General features: G+C 41.2%; 2 protein-coding genes across 3 annotated transcripts; both read right to left on the bottom strand.

The window, feature by feature from the left end:
* Positions 1–209: 209 nt before the first annotated feature.
* On the bottom strand, positions 210–4,622 carry LOC129592609 (A disintegrin and metalloproteinase with thrombospondin motifs 16-like). Its single transcript, XM_055488683.1, has 5 exons — positions 4,102–4,622; positions 2,096–2,544; positions 1,393–1,593; positions 1,227–1,321; positions 210–688 (listed from the first exon to the last, which is right to left on the bottom strand). Exons 1-5 carry the CDS (start codon positions 4,620–4,622, stop codon positions 476–478), a joined length of 1,479 nt encoding a protein of 492 aa, XP_055344658.1. The 3' UTR covers positions 210–475.
* Positions 4,623–11,309: 6,687 nt separating this feature from the next.
* LOC129592693 (uncharacterized) lies at positions 11,310–14,642 on the bottom strand. Of its 2 annotated transcripts, none has more exons than XM_055488791.1 (6): positions 14,280–14,642; positions 13,288–13,832; positions 13,071–13,175; positions 12,753–12,855; positions 11,865–12,256; positions 11,310–11,795 (listed from the first exon to the last, which is right to left on the bottom strand). In XM_055488791.1, exons 1-6 carry the CDS (start codon positions 14,561–14,563, stop codon positions 11,362–11,364), a joined length of 1,863 nt encoding a protein of 620 aa, XP_055344766.1. In that variant the 5' UTR covers positions 14,564–14,642; the 3' UTR covers positions 11,310–11,361. The 2 variants fall into 2 exon arrangements, with proteins under 2 accessions (XP_055344766.1, XP_055344767.1); XM_055488792.1 differs by having other exon boundaries at positions 11,865–12,220.
* Positions 14,643–18,022: the final 3,380 nt, after the last annotated feature.

The raw sequence follows: 18,022 nt of genomic DNA, 5'->3' as shown, positions 1-18,022 counted from the left end.
CTTTATCGTACCAACGCAAAGGAAAAAATAAATAATTAGTAATACATTTACCGTACAAGTGAATCTACTGTATAAATATCTATAGCTCTAATTTCCTTCAAAGATCACTGCAATCTAATGCAGCCGCAAATGTGAATGCAACATGCGACTGTGGCATATAAATCTTCAAATTCCGGCAACTTCTGCATCTGCGCATTGTAACTGTTTAAAATGCACCGTTAAGCCACAATTTCCAAGCAATAAAATCTACGACGAAATGAATCACAGAGAAAATGAGTAAAGCAAAACGTCGTATACTTGAACGATCAATAAATTAATTACTCGTACTACTGTATCACAGGTTCAGATCAACTCACCGTCCGCTAAATGCACCGGAAAAGAAATACTGGAAAAAAGTATCAGACTAGAAAAACAGTAGCCCAACCGGGAAAAATATTTAAAATGAGAACAAACAGTAAAACACAGTTTATGCCGCTCATCCATTCGTCAACGCAGCCACTTCCGGTTCATCACTGTGGGCATGGAGACAGTGACCTTTGCCGTTGGTGAGGAAGTCGTGGAAGCTCTTGACGCTGCAGGCGGACCAGCCGAGGCGCTGCTTGGCGCTACTCAAGGACATGATGTTGCCGCTGTAGCTGCTGCACGTGTTGCTGCTCCCGTCGTGGCTCATGCCCAACGCGTGACCCAGCTGCAAGAGCACATAATTTCACTGTGGTATATTTTATATTATATTAAAGGTGTTTATCGAGTAACGTCATATGTAATTTTTGCAAAAAGATGGAAGGGGCAAATAGAAACTTCGCAGCAAAGAAGAGAGAAACGTTATCAAGCAAACACCAATCGGCAAGTAAGTCAGTTATGCGAGTATCCGTAGAAAAAAGCAAGTATCGCAACCAAATTATAAGGTGATGATAGAAAAAATTTTAACGGCAAGGGCAATACTAAATATCAAATATACACTGCGTGCTGAATTACTGTAAATAACGGATTTAGGCTCACCGCAACCGAAGTATCGAATCATCGATCCATTGCACTACGATTCCACGACGTTACAAATACAAAGTACAATGCATTTCCAAGTTCGAGTTTGCAGTAGCTACTGCTATTTCGTTAATTTTAAAAAATTCAGTAAACAATCTGCGTTATGGATTTTTAAGAATAACTGCGGGCAAATAAAATAAATACAAACAAATTTTCACGAAGACTTTATTGCTAGTGTTCGTCACCTCATGCGCGATCGTATCCACGTTCTCCATCTCTTTGCGGAATTCAGCGACGACACAGTTGCGATGCGCCCGACACGCTCCGCCCGTAAATGTCACTGCAACAGAATAAAGCCAATTGGAAAGACTGTCGTGATTCGGTGACTGGTAGAACAAAAAACAAACATACAGCCGGTGACGCCGTAGACGCGATTATCGGGGAACTGTATGCCGGCGTACATCTGGTCCTTGCGCACGTCGTCCAGGACGCCGTAGATGTCCAGCCCGGTCAGCGCCACCGTCACGTCCCAGTCGGTGCCGCCCACGGCGCTGCCCAACTGATCCTGATACTGGCAAAAGTCCAATAAATACTGTTCCGCTTCACCGTCACCTACACAGCCATAGGGTACTAATCGTAAAATACTTTAAGACGAACTCCATGCATATTCTATTGTTGCTCGAATGCCTTATGCTCGTACAACACCTTCCCGAGTCAAGAAATAAAAACGTTTCACGCACAAAGTTTAACTTAAAAAAGTAAATTTTATTTTTAAATGAGATTTCTTTTAAAAATGTAAAACCGAAATTTATTTCGACAATAATTTCTGATTTATTTTATTTAATTTTAAACTATTTGCGCTACCACAATCGCTATCCGAAACGATAAACACCGACAATCAAAAACCGTTCTTATTGCGTGGACCTGACAAATTAGAAAAAGATTTGACAATTTCGTATAGACTCGTACATATTTACAAATTACGACATCAGTCCTATATGCAGCATACTGAAGCAAGGAATTCATGGCGATGCAGCCGTTACACTACGAAAATCATGATCAATCCAGTAGCACGGTGTGCTCCACAGCATCGTTATTTAAAGATGTACAGTACCTTTAAACGTCTTGCCAGTCTGATCAATAATGATCCGCTTGACGACAATCCTGAGTTTGGGCTGGCCGAAGCTGTCGTCGTCGAAGAGCACCTGCACGGCGTTGAGCGCGGCCAGAACGGCGTTGGTCTGTTCATCGAGCGTGGTGTACTGCTGCTGCAGCAGACCGGCCATCGTCTGGTCAACAAACACCGCAATGGCCAGCTGCAGGCGGCCCCCGTCGGCGGTGGCCACGTCGTCGGAGATGGCGAGGACGTCGGGCGGCACGACCAGTTCGTGGTCGTGGAGGAAGCCGTAGCGTTGGCGGATCTCCTGGACTAGAGAGGAGCGGGACAGCAAAGGAGGCACTTGCAGGGTGTTGCCGTCGATCATGTCCACATTCAACTCCCGCAACTCGTCCCAGTGCTCCAGAGGCTCCAACCGTTTGGCTAAATGAGCACCGGTGGCCTCTCTGGAAAGGAAAACACTGATCCACGTTACTACCATGTATATGATCGTTTATTAGCATTTCAACACTTTTTCCAAATTGCGTACATTTTGCACTCTATCGTTACTCAGGAAAAAAAATAAATAATAAAAGAATCAGCCAGACAGCAGTAGCAGACAGCTGTAGCCAGACAGCAGACATTCTAAAAAAATAAACTATTATTAAGAACTACTTCGGCGGAGCACTTTAAAACGCAGCCAATTTTGCCAATTAGATAACTCACGCAGTTCGAGTTGAAAAGCAGTAATTTAAGTTAAAATTATCATATTAATTATTAATCGCACAAAACTGCATGCCCACACGATTATTTAAATCACAGGTTAAATTCACGAAAAAATTAAGCAAAAAATTCATAGTGATAAATTATCACTATGCATTTTTTGCTTAATTATTAGTTGTTTTTTTTGCTTAATTATTTGTTTTGAGTTTCTGCATGGCAAAGACCGGCGGAAGACGTCCATTATCACCGGTAATGGACGTCTTCCGCCAGTCTACGGCATACAGAAATTCAAAACAAAATTTTAATAATAAACCAAGAAATTCCATATTAAGATGACAATGCCAAACAGGTCTACGATTTAATTACAGTACAGGAAAAATGTCAGTATCAACAAACATCAAAATAAACCAACTGCAAGCCCCTGCAACGTAAATAAATACAAATAACAAATATTATAAAACCAGCAAAAAATTACTGTAATACATTGCATGTAAACACGCTGACTACCATAAACGTAAATAAACATAACGTAACAACGGAACTAACGGACGTAAACAAACACAAAATTAATACTAAAATTAATAAAGGCATTAACAGATTAACCGTTAATCTGTTAATTCCTTTATTAATTTTAGTATTAATTTTGTATTTTAGGCCTCGTCCCGAATTCAAAACGAATCTCGTTGCGATACAGCAACTCCACCTCGCGAGGTGGCTTCGCGTACCGTATCTGTAGGCGTGGCCACTGCATACAGCCACCTCGTGCGGTTGAGCAACCGTACCATAACGAGATTCGCTTTGAATTCGGGACAAGGCCTTAGTATTAATTTTGTATTTTTAGTATTATTTTATTGTATTATATTATTGTATTATTGTATTATTGTTTATTGTATTATTTTATTGTATTATTTTATTGTATTATTGTTTGTTGTATTATTTTATTGTATTTTATTGTATTATTATTTTATTGTATTATTTTTAGTATTAATTTTGTATTTTAGTATTAATTTTGTATTTTTAGTATTATTTTATTGTATTATATTATTGTATTATTGTTTATTGTATTATTTTATTGTATTATTTTATTGTATTATTGTTTGTTGTATTATTTTATTGTATTTTATTGTATTATTATTTTATTGTATTATTTTTAGTATTAATTTTGTACTTTAGTATTAATTTTGTATTTTAGTATTAATTTTGTATTTATTTGTATTATTTTACTATTAACGTAAATACGATTACAGTCATACAGTTCAACTGGATTCTATCGCAGCATCACTGCCTGCTTACTCACTCACCTCAAGCGATTTGAGACAGCCGCAGGCAGCGGTTTAATCTGCACATCGTCTCCGTCGATCTTCACGTAGCCGCTCAATCCGCCCTCCTGACACACTCCGGCCACACAGATCTCCGCCCGTCCCCGATAATGACACTGTCGTCCGTGCGGCGCACTCTGCACGAGATACGGCACTCCCGCCGCGGACAGCAGCACCGTCTGGAAGCCCGGACTGGTCAGGTTCTTCCTGTCCAGGTACACCGACATCCCGCGGCCGAACAGCTCCATACCCAACAGAAGCGGACTGCCCGGGGGTGATGATGGGGAGCGGGGGGATCGGGAGGATGAAGAGGGGGTGAGGGCTGGCCAGACAATGTCGTAGCGACTGTACGCGGATGGATCGCGGAGACCCAGCTGCGAGAGAATGCGCGCTTTTAATAAACTGATATGGGCGGTGGTGCTGGTCGAGGTGGATGTGCTGCTGATGGGCAGGATAACGAAAATCAACTGCAGGATAGGCAGGAAAATTCTGTGCAGTTTCATGCTTGCCATCAGCGTTGAAGATGGTATAAATATTGCACAAAGCACCAGAGAGCTACAGTATTTTGTGAAATCTGAGAAATGAGCAGAGAGCACCAGCAGGTAAACGGAATCACTGTAATTCAGCTTCGAAGCAGTAACGAGCGCAGTTACTCCAAGCAGGGTCTACCTTGGATTGATCCGCTTGTGTCTGCATATTCGTACTCAGAAATTCGGATAGCACGCACCTCTTATCAGCGGCTTCACTCGCTAGTGTATACAGGTCATGAGGTGCCGCCATCAGGTGGCAGTTTGCAGCCATCGCTATACAAATAGCAATATCTATAATAATTATATATTTTTAATTGAGAATTACCTTAAAAATAAACTCTTTTATGAAATTCTCGAATGAGTTGGGAATTGTCAAAAGTTTTTATTGCTGTTTTTTCTTGGCATAAATGTCGTACGCTAGTTTTGGTTCTGAATCGTCTTTGTATCAATGTGCTTTTTACAGCAACGCTTGTGAAAATTAGGCAATGTACATTGTACAAGTACATGGATTTTGGTGCATTCCGAATTTTCGCTACAGTACTTATTAATTTGATAACCATTTAAACACTTTTCTTGATCGAAACGACACCAGATTTCGGCTCATTTTCTCGTGTTAGTACGTAGTGTTACAACCTGTATGAAAATAAACGCATGTTGATGTATTATTTAACAAATTTATGCGTAGCTGTCATGCGTTTCTTGTTACAAGCGTAAAAGTACTGTATACAATGGGGAAGATTTCCGTCCGTCAGATGACATAAGCCGACCACTGCGTCAATATGCGGCAGTGCGCTGTGCAACGCGATCGTTCAACTTCCAAAGTAAAACATAGAACTGCCTCTCATGGGATCACGCGACCTCAAGGTTCTGTTCCAGGTAGCAACGGCCAACACTAATCGATTGTTTTTGATAACATTTTATGACAAGGTCACAGCTAAACCATGCGCGTTTTCTGCGATTGAATGCAAGATTGCCATTTGAGGACGTCAGAAGCGTTGTCGCAGTATTGCATCCGCGATGGTTTTTCTACCAAATTCATCGACCAATTCATCCGAAATACAACCAGGAGAATCCAACACCACTGCGATAACTTATTACATGTCGTTCGCTTTTATGTTTTTGACACTGATACCCAACGGTTTTCTGCTTCTATGTTTCGCATCCCGTCGGCACCTCATCACGCCGTTCACGGTGTACATAATTTCCCTCCTCATATCTAACATCTTAACAAACAACTTCTGTGAGCTGCCGCACAACATTATAATCGAGACGTTTCCATCAGAAGACACGACTGCACGCTTGACAATCTGCATTCTCTACGTGTATGGTGACTGGGTCGTTATGGGTATCACGATGTACTCCCATGTCTTAATAACCGTCAACCGAATATGGGCAATTTATTTTCCTATTAAATACCGACAACACCATAACAGGCGACTGGCTTGCATTATCTGCATCGTACTGTGGCTTGTGATTCACGTACTAATGGTGCCGGTTGTGTTAAAGCGAGTGTCTGACAGCTTGACAAATGCAGAATGCAATTTTGGAGCGGAGAAAAGCGAAATTTACGTTACGGTTCTAGCGCCAGTTATCAATGGCTTTCCTGTCTGTTTCGTTCTCGGTGCATATCCGTTCATCTTCTGGAAAACGTTCCGGCGACCTACATCCCTTTCCAAAGCGGAAATTTCGAATGAAGGAATTTCTCGTTCCGCATCAATTTCCAACGCTCGGCGACACATCCACTCGCGATCGTTTGCGGCGCTGACCTTCATGACTGCTAGCGTGGTTTGCTGTTATTTTCCTAGTAATTTGTCTTTTATCATTCGGCGCTTCATGGAACTTGATGAGCCGGGATGGCTGGAATTGTTCGAAGAGTATGCCTATTACGTACAAGCGGTTATCGATCCGTTGGTGTTTGGTTTATGTCTACAAGATGTTCGTCTGGAAATGGTAGCAATGATCCGTCAGTCTATTTTCAAAATTATCAAAGCGTGCACCCTAACCGTAGCGTCCTGCCGGACACGCAAAGCATAAATGAACGTGCCTTTGCTTTAATTATCATTCTCCAGGGCCGTATTATTCGCCTGAAAATTTCTTTGTGCGTTTGCGCATATATTTTTATGATCGGCACGTTTTACGTATTTTCTCCACCGAAGGGGGGCAGTATGCGTTCCTGAAGCTATTCTGCATGGGTCCATAGTGCTGAGTTCACTGTATTTCACGGGAAATGCAGCAGTTCACATAACAACGCACCTGCGCTCTTTGGGGGCGGGCGCAGTGGCCACCACGGGGAGGCGTTTGTCTACGAATTTTGTGCATGTTGGAACATGCAGCAACAGGCGGCATCGTCAGCCTGAATTTTGGAAAACTTGCAAATTATACGAGAGCATAGTATTACCGTTTAACTATGCTCTCGTTCAACGAAGTCCTGTATCGCTGTGTGCCGCGGATCGGTGTCGGTAAAGAACGCGGAGCCGGGTAAACAGAAAATACGTTAACGTTCAAAAAACCATAATGACTTTATAAAAAAATGAATTAATACAAAAAAAGCATGATTATTTTATAAAATTTATATAGAAATAATATATTTGTAGATCATATGTTAATTTAAAATTTCTTTTGAAATTTAAAATTGAAGTTGTTAGAAACACAAACACGCAATTGGATGTCTAGAAACGCATCTGAAAACTACAGTAAATCATGCGTGTTCGTTTTACGGTCTATTTATTATTTCAGACAATTATTAAAATGAATACTCCAGTGTGTAAATAATGAAGAAGCATTTAATAAACTCTCCCCGATTAATTTTTTACTTACTTATTACTTAAATTTGGTTTTGAATAAAATTTTATAAAAACAATGGGACCTTCCCAATTTTTTTCACAGCGTGTTTATTAATTCAAATCTTTATGAAAACCAGTACCTCGTATTAATTAAAAAAATGTTGGAAAAACCAAAATATTTACATATTTCAAATATTCAGTGAAATTAATGTTGGAAAAAAATACCGTAGGAACAATCTTTTGGTAATTGACGGAATTGTGCATGACTGGGTCGCCATACCGGACATCCGCATCACCGTAACCGCCGCCCGCTTCACCTTTCTCGTGTTATCTGGCCTTGGAGCATCACCAACGAGTACGGCTCGGCGCTGACCGAACCGGAACTGGAGGTCCAGTGAACCGGCGCCGGTGGGCTGCGTCTGTTCAACATCCAGGCTGACACCGTCCGCGCTAGTTTAAGCGGCACGGGATAGATGTCCCTGCTGTCCGGCGGGGCCACCACGCTGGCAGCGAATGTACAGGGCACCGGTCAGTTGGAGACCATGGAGCTGCCGGTGCAGTACGTGGAAGTGAGGTTGGCCGGACCTGGCCAAGCAAAGGTCGCCGTCGCCCGGCGCCTGTCGGGACTGATCGACGGCCCCGGGTCCATCGGATACCGGGGTGATCCGCAGTCGGCCGTGCAGAAATCATTCACCGGCCACTTGTATAAGATTCCCTGAATGTTGGTGCAAATTTCTTGCCATTTCTGGTAGATTTTGAGTTTAATTCTTTTTATTGTTGATATTGAGCCCACCATTTTTATCTTAATTTCTCACGGGCTTCTGAATTGAATAAAATTTTTGGAGCTCGCTTATACGGCACAGAACTACAAAACGCTGACTTTACACACGCTTTAATTGTCATCTGTCGGGAGCAAAATTAATTTTATCTGAAGTATTTATCTGAGTAATTTCTAGTGGAACTTCCCTGAAGTTCTATGTTTCCCAGCATCTGATGCACAGATATTTTAGGTACTAAAAGTAATAAATAGTTCTTTAAGGATTTAGTGGCAGAGCAAGATAATGAAAGGTCATGAGCTGAGGAGCTCCAGCAGGTTTAAACGGAAACTACCGTACAACTTGTACAGTACAAATACAGTACTTACGGACTTGATTTCTGCTTCGAAGCAGTAGCGAGCGCAGTTACTTCAAGCAGGGCTGACTGACTTCTACCCGGCCTAACCAGCTTGTATTGCATACCGTATTCAGAAATTCAGATAGTAGTAGTACGTACATCTTATCAGCGCAGGCTACACTCGCTAGTGCAATGTATACAGGTCATGAGCTGCCGCCTTCAGTACAAATAACAATTATTTTTAATTGATAAATTACTGTACTTAAAAGTTTAAATAAACTTTTAATGGGAATTTTTGAAAGATTTTATTACTATTCTTTTCTTTGCATAAATGTCGTATATTATACGCTAATTTGGGTTCAGGAATCGTCTTGGTATTTACAGAAGTATGCTTTTTTTAATTTTCGCAACTCATTAGTAGGTTGATAAGCAACCTATATGAATGAAGGAATGTTGGGTATTAATTATCTGAATGTACTGTATACTAGTACAATACAGATACCTGCATTCTTATAGATGTTCTGCGTTTCTTGTTGCAAGCTGCATACGTGATACGAGTACATTATACGACGGGGGTGATTTCAATCAGAGGACATAAGCTGACCATTGCGTCAATATGCGGCAATGCGCTGTGCAGTGCGATCGTTCAACTTCCATATTAAAACAGAGAACTGTCTGTCTCTCATGGGATCACGCGACCTTAGGGTTCTGTTCCGGGTAGCGACGACCAAAAAATAAACGATGGTTGCTGAAAACAATTTATCACGAGGTCATTCGTCATCCATCCGCGTTTTGTGCGATTGAATGCACGATTTCCAATTACTACAGGCGCAAGAAGTACAGGCGTAACAACAGTAACAACAGTTTAGTACAGGCGTAAGAAGCGTTATCGCAATATTACATTCGCGATGATTTTCCTACCAAATTCATCAATCAATTCATTCGAATTACAATTAGGAGAACCAAACTCCACTGCGATTGCTTATTACATGTCATTCGCTTTATGTACAGTAATATGTTCTTAACACTGATACCCAACGGTTTTCTGCTTCTATGTTTCGCTTCCCGTCGGCACCTCATCACGCCGTTCACGGTGTACATAATTTCTCTCCTCGTATCTAACATCGCAACGAACAATTTCTGTGAGCTGCTTTACAAAATTGTAATCGAAACTTTTCTACCAGATGACACCACTGACACCACTGCACGCTTGACAATCTGCATCCTGTACCTGTATGGAGACTGGGTCGTTATGGGTATCACGATGTACTCCCATGTCTTAATAACCGTCAACCGAATATGGGCAATCTATTTTCCCATTAAACACCGGCAGCACCATAATAAAAGACTGGCTTGCATTGTCTGTATCGTACTCTGGCTTGGGGTTCACGAACTAATGGTGCCGGTTGTGCTAAAGCGAGTGTCTGACAGTTGATTGACTTAACTTGAAAGCTCAAGTCAAGTTATTAACTTGAAGTCGACTTCAAACCGACTTGAAGTCAAATAAAAGCAAAACGAAAATTTGCCTATAGAGGAGGGAATATTGGACGTCGCACAACCTTTCCATGTACTATTCCGGTCATCCGCCCGGAGTTTCGCATCACGGTTGCACATAAAGTCTATGCAGCCGTGCAGCCCGTGCTTCGATGGCGGGAACAGTACAGCGAAACTGTGTTGTGCGACATCATTATCAAAATATTTTAAAGAAATAACGCGGATTTGGTTGGTTTACTTTCAAATTCCTTAAATTATTTTTAAAAACTTTTAAGTCGACTTGAAGCAGAACTTGAGGACTTGGTTTCACACACTAAGTCGACTTCATTGACTTGGTTTGAAAGAATAAGTCCAAGTTAATAACTTGACTTTTCCTCCAAGTTTTTTCGATTAACTCAAGTTATTAACTTGATAAGTCGACTTCGCCAAGTATTTGGCAACCCTACTGAAGAGTCTGAATGGCTGGACTTGTTCGAAGAATATGCTTATTACATACAAGCCGTTATTGATCCGCTAGTGTTCGGTTTATGCCTTCAAGATGTTCGCCTGGAAGTGGTGAAAATGATCCGCCACCCTACATATTTCAAAATTCTCAGTGTGCAACCAATTTAAAGCGTGCTGTCGGACCCGTAAGGCATAGAAGAAAGTGTCTTGGTTTTAATTATAGTTTTCCACTTTCCAGTGCTGTATTATGCGTCTGAAAATTTTTTCAACATTTCTTTACTGCTCTGCAACATTGTCAGAGCTAAACTATTGCATCTAAAGATACAAATGAAGGTTGACAATTGACACAATTCTACTGTCCTTGTACAGATATATATCTGTATACGAGTACATGTGTACATTTGGTATAAATTGGTTTCAACATATAGTATTTCATTTCAGTATAACTTACTTCTATTATTTCTACAGTAAAGTCATGTATATGTACCCCCACGTGCAACTAGTAACAGGATATCGCCAGTCTATTTGCATTAGCTGGCTGATTACGGCATCATAACCATAAGACAAGCCATCTACTTAATCTTGCTGCGACATGTATTGTGCTCGTACTTACTAACAGTACGACCTAAACTTGCAACCTTACTGCACAATATAATTATGTGTATTGATCAAATGCTTGTTGGAAAACAGAGTCTGTAGCTGCGGAAACGTTGGCGTAATTATACTTATGCACTACCGAGCCGAATCGAGCGGCTTGTGACACGCCCCTAACTCGGTTAGTGATACTTTCTTCTTCGAAATATAGATATTTCATTTAAATGCCAGAAACACTGCTAGCCGCCACACGGCTGACTAATAACTATTAAAACTGGCGGAGCTTAACTAATAAGAAGCCAACTTTCAACCGCAGGTGAACTAGCACGGTCCTTTCGTTCCATACGCGGATTTCTGATTAACACTTTCAAGCTTTCGGGAACGAAATCCTCAGCGTAAGAGAATGGATATCCTCGCCGCTCATAAGTTGGAGCAAAATTGCTGAAGATTATTTCAAGTAGCCCTGTAGCGGATGGCGTGATTGGCCAGTGCCGACGAGCATCTTGCAGTCTCGTTTGTCCTGCTTGGTAAAGGTCGCCATACGGTTTACCAGCGGCTTCGTAAGTTTGCGCCAGACAGGTCGTGTTGAAGGCAGTCAACATCAGGGGAATGCCGGTGATTGTGTCGGACATTCTTTTCGTTGTGCAACAATACGTCCATGTAGCGTGCGAGTCAGCCAGCATACTTTTTATTTCATCGGAAGCACCCAACATTACTCCTGTAAAACGGCTTGTGGTTAAAGCTTTATTCCATATTTTGTAGTTGTTACCTAATCTATGATTGTTACCTAATGTCCTCTTTGTCGCATCTTTCGTCTTCATAACGCAAGAAATCTGCATGTTGGATACCGCGGGATACATTTCCAGTTCATACTTAAGACATACTTGTGAAGTTTTCCGATAAGACAAAAAATATTTTAGCGGTAAATTTAGTTGGGTTATGACAAGTAACGCTGCGTAGTTGTGACTGTGGAAGAACTGATTCAGAAGCACGGAGTGAGTAAAAGTATCTGTGTAATTAATGAGCGCGGTTGCCAAGTATTTCATCATATCCTGCCACGTCACGTAACCGTGTGGAGCATCTAGAATGACAGTTCGGGCGGCAATTTTGCTCGATTGGAGCGTGTTCCATCTCCAACAGACCCTGTGCAGCAACAATGACAATATATGAATGCGAGACCTGTCAATGAAAAGGACGGTACAATGCTCCGACATCTTTGCAAGTCTGTCTCACGATTGTGTCTCAACGGCTTTTTCTACTGTATGACTGCAAAATCAACAGATCGGCTTGACTTATAAGGCAGACTAGAGAAAGTATGTTACTCCACGTGCACTACAACATTCTACATAATATCCTGCCGCATACAGTAGTCATAACGGTAGTAATAACACTCCGTCTGACATTCAGCAAAAAAGGTTGAGTTAAACGTAAGTAGCCTCTGTACTTCCTGCCGTCATTCGGCTGAGTATGACGTTGCCGCAATACATAAGGCAAAATGTGGCGGGGTTCATAAGATTTAATACCATGTACAGTACAGCCGCAACGTCATGTCTAGCAAGGATGACGGCAGCAGGCCACAAGTATAGACTGTATGGGCCTACCTCAGCCGCCGGCACCTTCTGGAGTTTTATATAGAAAAAGCACATATCTATATATATATATACAAAATATTTACCGTCGTAAGTCTGTTTCGGCTACTTTGTCCAGGTTTGCAAAGATTTCGAGGATGAGTAAGTCCGGAACGTCCCCTATTAGTGGGAGCGAGGGTTCCTTGTGATCTGAAGAAAGCTTTTGTGAATGCCAACATCCACATATAACTAACGACGAGCGGTGCAGCTTCTTAAGAAGTGGTTGTAAACTTGTTGTATCAATATGGAGTACGTATAGCGGTTCCGAACAGGTTCCGCTTGATAAAATTCTTTGACATTCTAATGCTGTACTTTAGTTATTTTACCACGTATTGTCATGACAAATACAGTATTTGTGAACTCACTGTAGATGCTTGAAAATCCGCCTGTCTGTGAGCGTAACCAGTCCGGAAAAAACCTTAGCCTTGAGCAGGTTTTTGTGAACCATGTTTCGGTCACAGCAGTACCCCCTGTCAACAAAATCAGATTAAGAAAAATCACTTATAATTATAATTATCGCGTTTTAAGAAGCTCCAATTACAAGTTTCTCCAGACCGATTCTTATTGTACAGACATTACAACCTTCGTCAACCATTCTTTGGGTGAATAATAGGCATCGAAAATGAGCCATTCCCCGGCAAAATCCTTCTTCGATCAACATGCCAAACTGATGAAAAATAAGGCGGTGAAATTGTCCCTCCCGTCGCTTTTTTCGCGTACCACGGCAGAGTACGGTAATGCTACTTTCGTCAGCGGCCAAAATCAGTGTGCCCGTTGATTCTAACCAGAGACGCTTTGCTGCCACATCCAGCCGTTTAAGCGCGTACAAGAGGGGGGTATGTGGGTACGGACAGTCTGGCAGCGAACAGGCTTCGTGCCTCACCAACACTTTGGTAAAGCTGTCTCGCGTTGCCGTTTTCCAAAACCGGCGCTGGCGGATACGTATTGCATTAGCATAAACGAGGCAACGGTCATTTTTTACGGCTGCGAGTTTGGATGTGCTTCCGCTTGGAATACGCACAAGGACGAAGGGTCCGTCTTCACTCGGAGTGTACTGGTGTATCTCTGGCGGATATACGGGCACCCATTCCAGTATTTGTGTTGGTGTCCACATCTGCGGCTGATCTCTGTGAAAACATAGCCACCATGTCCATGTGTAAGTTAGACAGTTCCCTGAGTACGCATCCTGTCTTTCTACATATTTTCGTATTTTATGCCGTATTAAAGACTTCAAATTAACATAATAGAAAGGTGAAGAATTCAGAAAAAATGTTTTTTATTATTTATTCATGTGAACGTTGTAAAAATGCAAATTAACGCCATACATTACTTTTACATTACGTATGTATCTGTAATACACTTCATCCAGCTTCTTACCGATACAAAACGTTTCCTGAACACAGGCAGCATTACTTCGCATTCAAGTACCGCACATTTTCAAAGCACGACGCAGATACATATACATTTCATGTACAATGCATAATAATGGTGTATTACCCTAACATAAATTTTGTTTCGTACTCAACCGTTTGCAGTTAATTTTTCGCAGCCACTATAAGTTCTTAAAGTCTTACAAAGCGGGCCGTAACAGAACTTCTACTTGGGAGTTGATGGCGAATATTTTTTTGCAATAACGTTCAGCGGTGCGACATTTTGTGGGCATGAGACGGACTTGCGAGAAGTCGACGGTTTGTAATGATTGTCCTTCATGGTGGAAGTCGACGATGAGCCCATTATCAGCGATGTCTGTCACATATCCCCGTAATATCAAGTCATCTCTTAAAATGTCGACCGTGAATCTATCAAAATATTTATAAAAATAAAGATTATCCTGCGTTATTCTGGATGAATTAGACATGGGGTCGCAATTTCAGCAAATAAAAGTGGCAAAATGTCAGGTAGCTTCTTTAAGCGTGGCACGAACTTATTCGTTATTCTGTAGAGTTACACACTATTAAGGTTTGTCATGATAATATTCTGCAAATGCATCTAGCGGTTGAGTATGGGAATGAAGAGACCGGGAATCGATATTATTATACAATCTCTGAGAGTGATGCCCAGTGTCAGTGCCGCTCTACAGTAGTATAGGCGGCATAGAGAAGTGTAGAGCGGCACTGCCAGTGTTTAAGTTCGGCTTGTATCATTGCCGTTACTCGATCTACACTACCCTATGAGTACCAGAGGAATGAATGAAATTGATGTTCTTTCATTCCTCGCGTACAGTCGCAATCCTAGAATAACGGCAATGCTGGTACCATACAATACAAAAGTAATTATACTGTAGATACCGGTATACAATAGCCATTGTTATTACAGAGGAATCTGTGGATTCTGAGCTGTTCTTATACTTACTTGCTGCGCTGTTGAAAGGGATTAGGACCATGGTGGCAAGCGCGTATGCTGGTCCATTGATTTTTCACAAATTTACAGAGGGTATTACTGCATCGTACATACAATACATGGTACGAGTTGACCCATTCACCAATGCCGTGATCCAGCCTTACAATTGTTAACCATACTGAAAGCTTGGCACGTTCAGTTGATGAAAATTAATGTTCATCCATCCTGCATTGCTCGAGCGTGGCAGGACTCCAGATCAATATTCGAGACTGTGAAGTCACTGTAATGGCAGTATCAGCTGTACTCTTACTAATGGAAGAACGTTCGTATATTTTATACGCGTCGGCTATTCATCTGTATACAGATACAATTATTATATTCATTCTACTCGTATAAATATTCTGACAAGGGCATACCTGTGAACAGCGAAACACAAAACAAAATTACGAACAGGCTATTTGACGCCGCAGTTTTACAAAACGATTTTGGGATTGAGTTTTCTATTGCTTAATCTACTCTGCAGTACTGTACAGAATGTGGTCATGTTACAGTATTATTGTTATTCAAGTAGGTAAGTAGTAAGCCCTGTACTGGGACGGTTTCATTTGGGCACAATACCAATGATCGCCATTGATGAAATATTCTAGTTTGGTGCTAGTTCTGCTCACAATGCTTCAGACTGCTTCATAATACCGCGCAACCATGCGGTATGTGTTGCAAAAATTAATACAAAAATTAGTATGGTACTACGGTTACTCACTTATTGGCGTAGTTGCCTGTAAGTGTTTGATAATCTCGTTGCTGAAATACCAGTGCTCATGAATTAGCAAAATTTCTTATAAGATGATTAATTATATTAAATACGTATAACAAGAAAGATAATCTAGTCAGGAATAAAATACGCTGAAAGAAGAAATTTTAATAGGCACAAGGCATACTGCATATGAATAGCCGGCTGCCGCGTATATCTGTACTTGTCTTTTACGTTGGAGCGGATAGCGTCATAAAAGAGTTATCCATGTGCGGGCCTACCTCTGTAAAAAACTCTTGCTTTTTGGGTTTAGTAAAAAGTATCATGGTATCACAGGGCGCTATCTACACCAGGTTGCTAAATGATCAATCAGCAGAAAAAATAATTCAACATTGTCGACCAGAAAGTGGAAGTAAACTTGACAAAAAGAAAAAGCACGAATACAAAACAGCAACATGAATTTGCATTACATATCCATTTGTCAGTGCGGTCAGTCCCAGTTCGTCACTGTAGGCGTGGAGACAGTGACCTTTGCCGTTGGTGAGGAAGTATTAAGCTCTCATTAAGGTCATAAGGTCACAAGGTCATAAGACAAGCAAATTCATTGATAATATTATTGAAAAAATTAAAATTTAAAAAATCTTATAACAAGGACGGTGCTGACAACCTCAAATTCGAATACAAGCCTATATTACATACTCGACTACTGGTCCATTAGTATTACAGTACATCAGAAAATAATTTTAGTTACTAAAGTAGTACTAGAGTTAAAATTCTAGTTACTAGAGTAGGTAAATTGTAAAACTAGTTCAACAAGGACCGTACTTTAAAATCAGCAATTCACATGCGTTCAACTGTACGAGTATACTTGATTACCGTATATCGAAACAGGCAGAGTACACAGTACCACTACACGACGCTTTCACTATGATCAAATCATTTGGACTGCCGTTGTTCCCAAATAAAGAAAAATTAAAAAAAAACCGTGGCGAAGTATTTAAAAACTGATGTGCAAATAAATTCAAATCGCAGAAAACCCATGAAATGTTTGTGCCCCAACTGGGCCCAAAAATCGTTGCCTCGTGCGCGATCGTATCTACGTTCTCCGTCTCTCAGCGGAAGTCAACCACAACACAGTTGCGATGCGCCCGACTCACTCCGCCCGTAAATGTCACTGTGAAGAAACAAAGCAGATTTAACGCCATGTCATGATCAATAAATTGAGATATTAATCAAGTAAAAGATCACATAATATGACAGCCGGTGACGACGTACACGCGGTTATCGCGAAACTGAATTCCGGCGTTCGTCTGGTCCTTGCGCACATCGTCCAGGACGCCGCAGATATCTAGCCCGGTGACCGCCACCGTCATGTCCCAGTCCTGTAAATACAGTGACGTTACGGTACTTGTTTGATTTCGGAATCGGACAACAGTTAAACGGTGAAATTTCGTAACTGATATACCTACCACAGGCATCCTCGGACGATCGACTAACAACCACGAATGCACAAGCGCCGAAAAGGACAAAATAGTGAGCAGAAAAACAAGCTGTTATGCATTAATTCCATTCTGAATAAATCCAGTAACACGAATGAACAACCAACGGCAAGCTGGGAACAACATTAAAGGTCAGCAGATCAGAATAATCCCCATTAGCTGCAACGATATCGAGCGTTCTATCAATAAGCAATCAGTAAACCGGGAACTGCGCAAGTGTGGGCTTCCGTGTCATAGTGCACGGCCTAATAAACTTGGAGGACTATATTTGGCGCATGACTTTTAAACGTTTCAGAAGAAATGAAATGCGTACGAAGCTATAGTTAGCTGTCTCGACTCTCGATCACCTTTTATACGTGGCACTGACCGCAAGGAGAATTTCGCATCACTCATTGCAATCCAAGAAAAACAGAACCTCCTGGATAATTGGTAAATAAAACAAATGATTGCAGTCCTTCATATTTTGTTAAAGGCATGGTTAAAGGCAACAGGCTGCTTACCGATCTTTGTGGAAAGAAGTGGAGCATTTGTGGCCCAATGCGCACTACAATCTCGAAAAATTGTAGAATGTCAAAACTTACCGATTATTCTATGCACATAATGATGCATCAGCTAAGACAACATCAATTTTTGCCAAATTATGGTTGTTTTCTCAGTTCAAGACGCATGTACTGACTACTGAGTCTACTCAAGTAACTCAACCAATGAAAAAACGGAACTTTATGCA

The sequence above is a fragment of the Paramacrobiotus metropolitanus genome, unplaced genomic scaffold (genome assembly GCF_019649055.1).
Source record: "Paramacrobiotus metropolitanus isolate TYO unplaced genomic scaffold, Prichtersi_v1.0 Parri_scaffold0000054, whole genome shotgun sequence".
Lineage (NCBI taxonomy): Eukaryota > Metazoa > Tardigrada > Eutardigrada > Parachela > Macrobiotidae > Paramacrobiotus > Paramacrobiotus metropolitanus.
The sequence above is the reverse complement of the archived record's forward strand: the minus strand, read 5'-3'. Positions and strand labels throughout refer to the sequence as shown.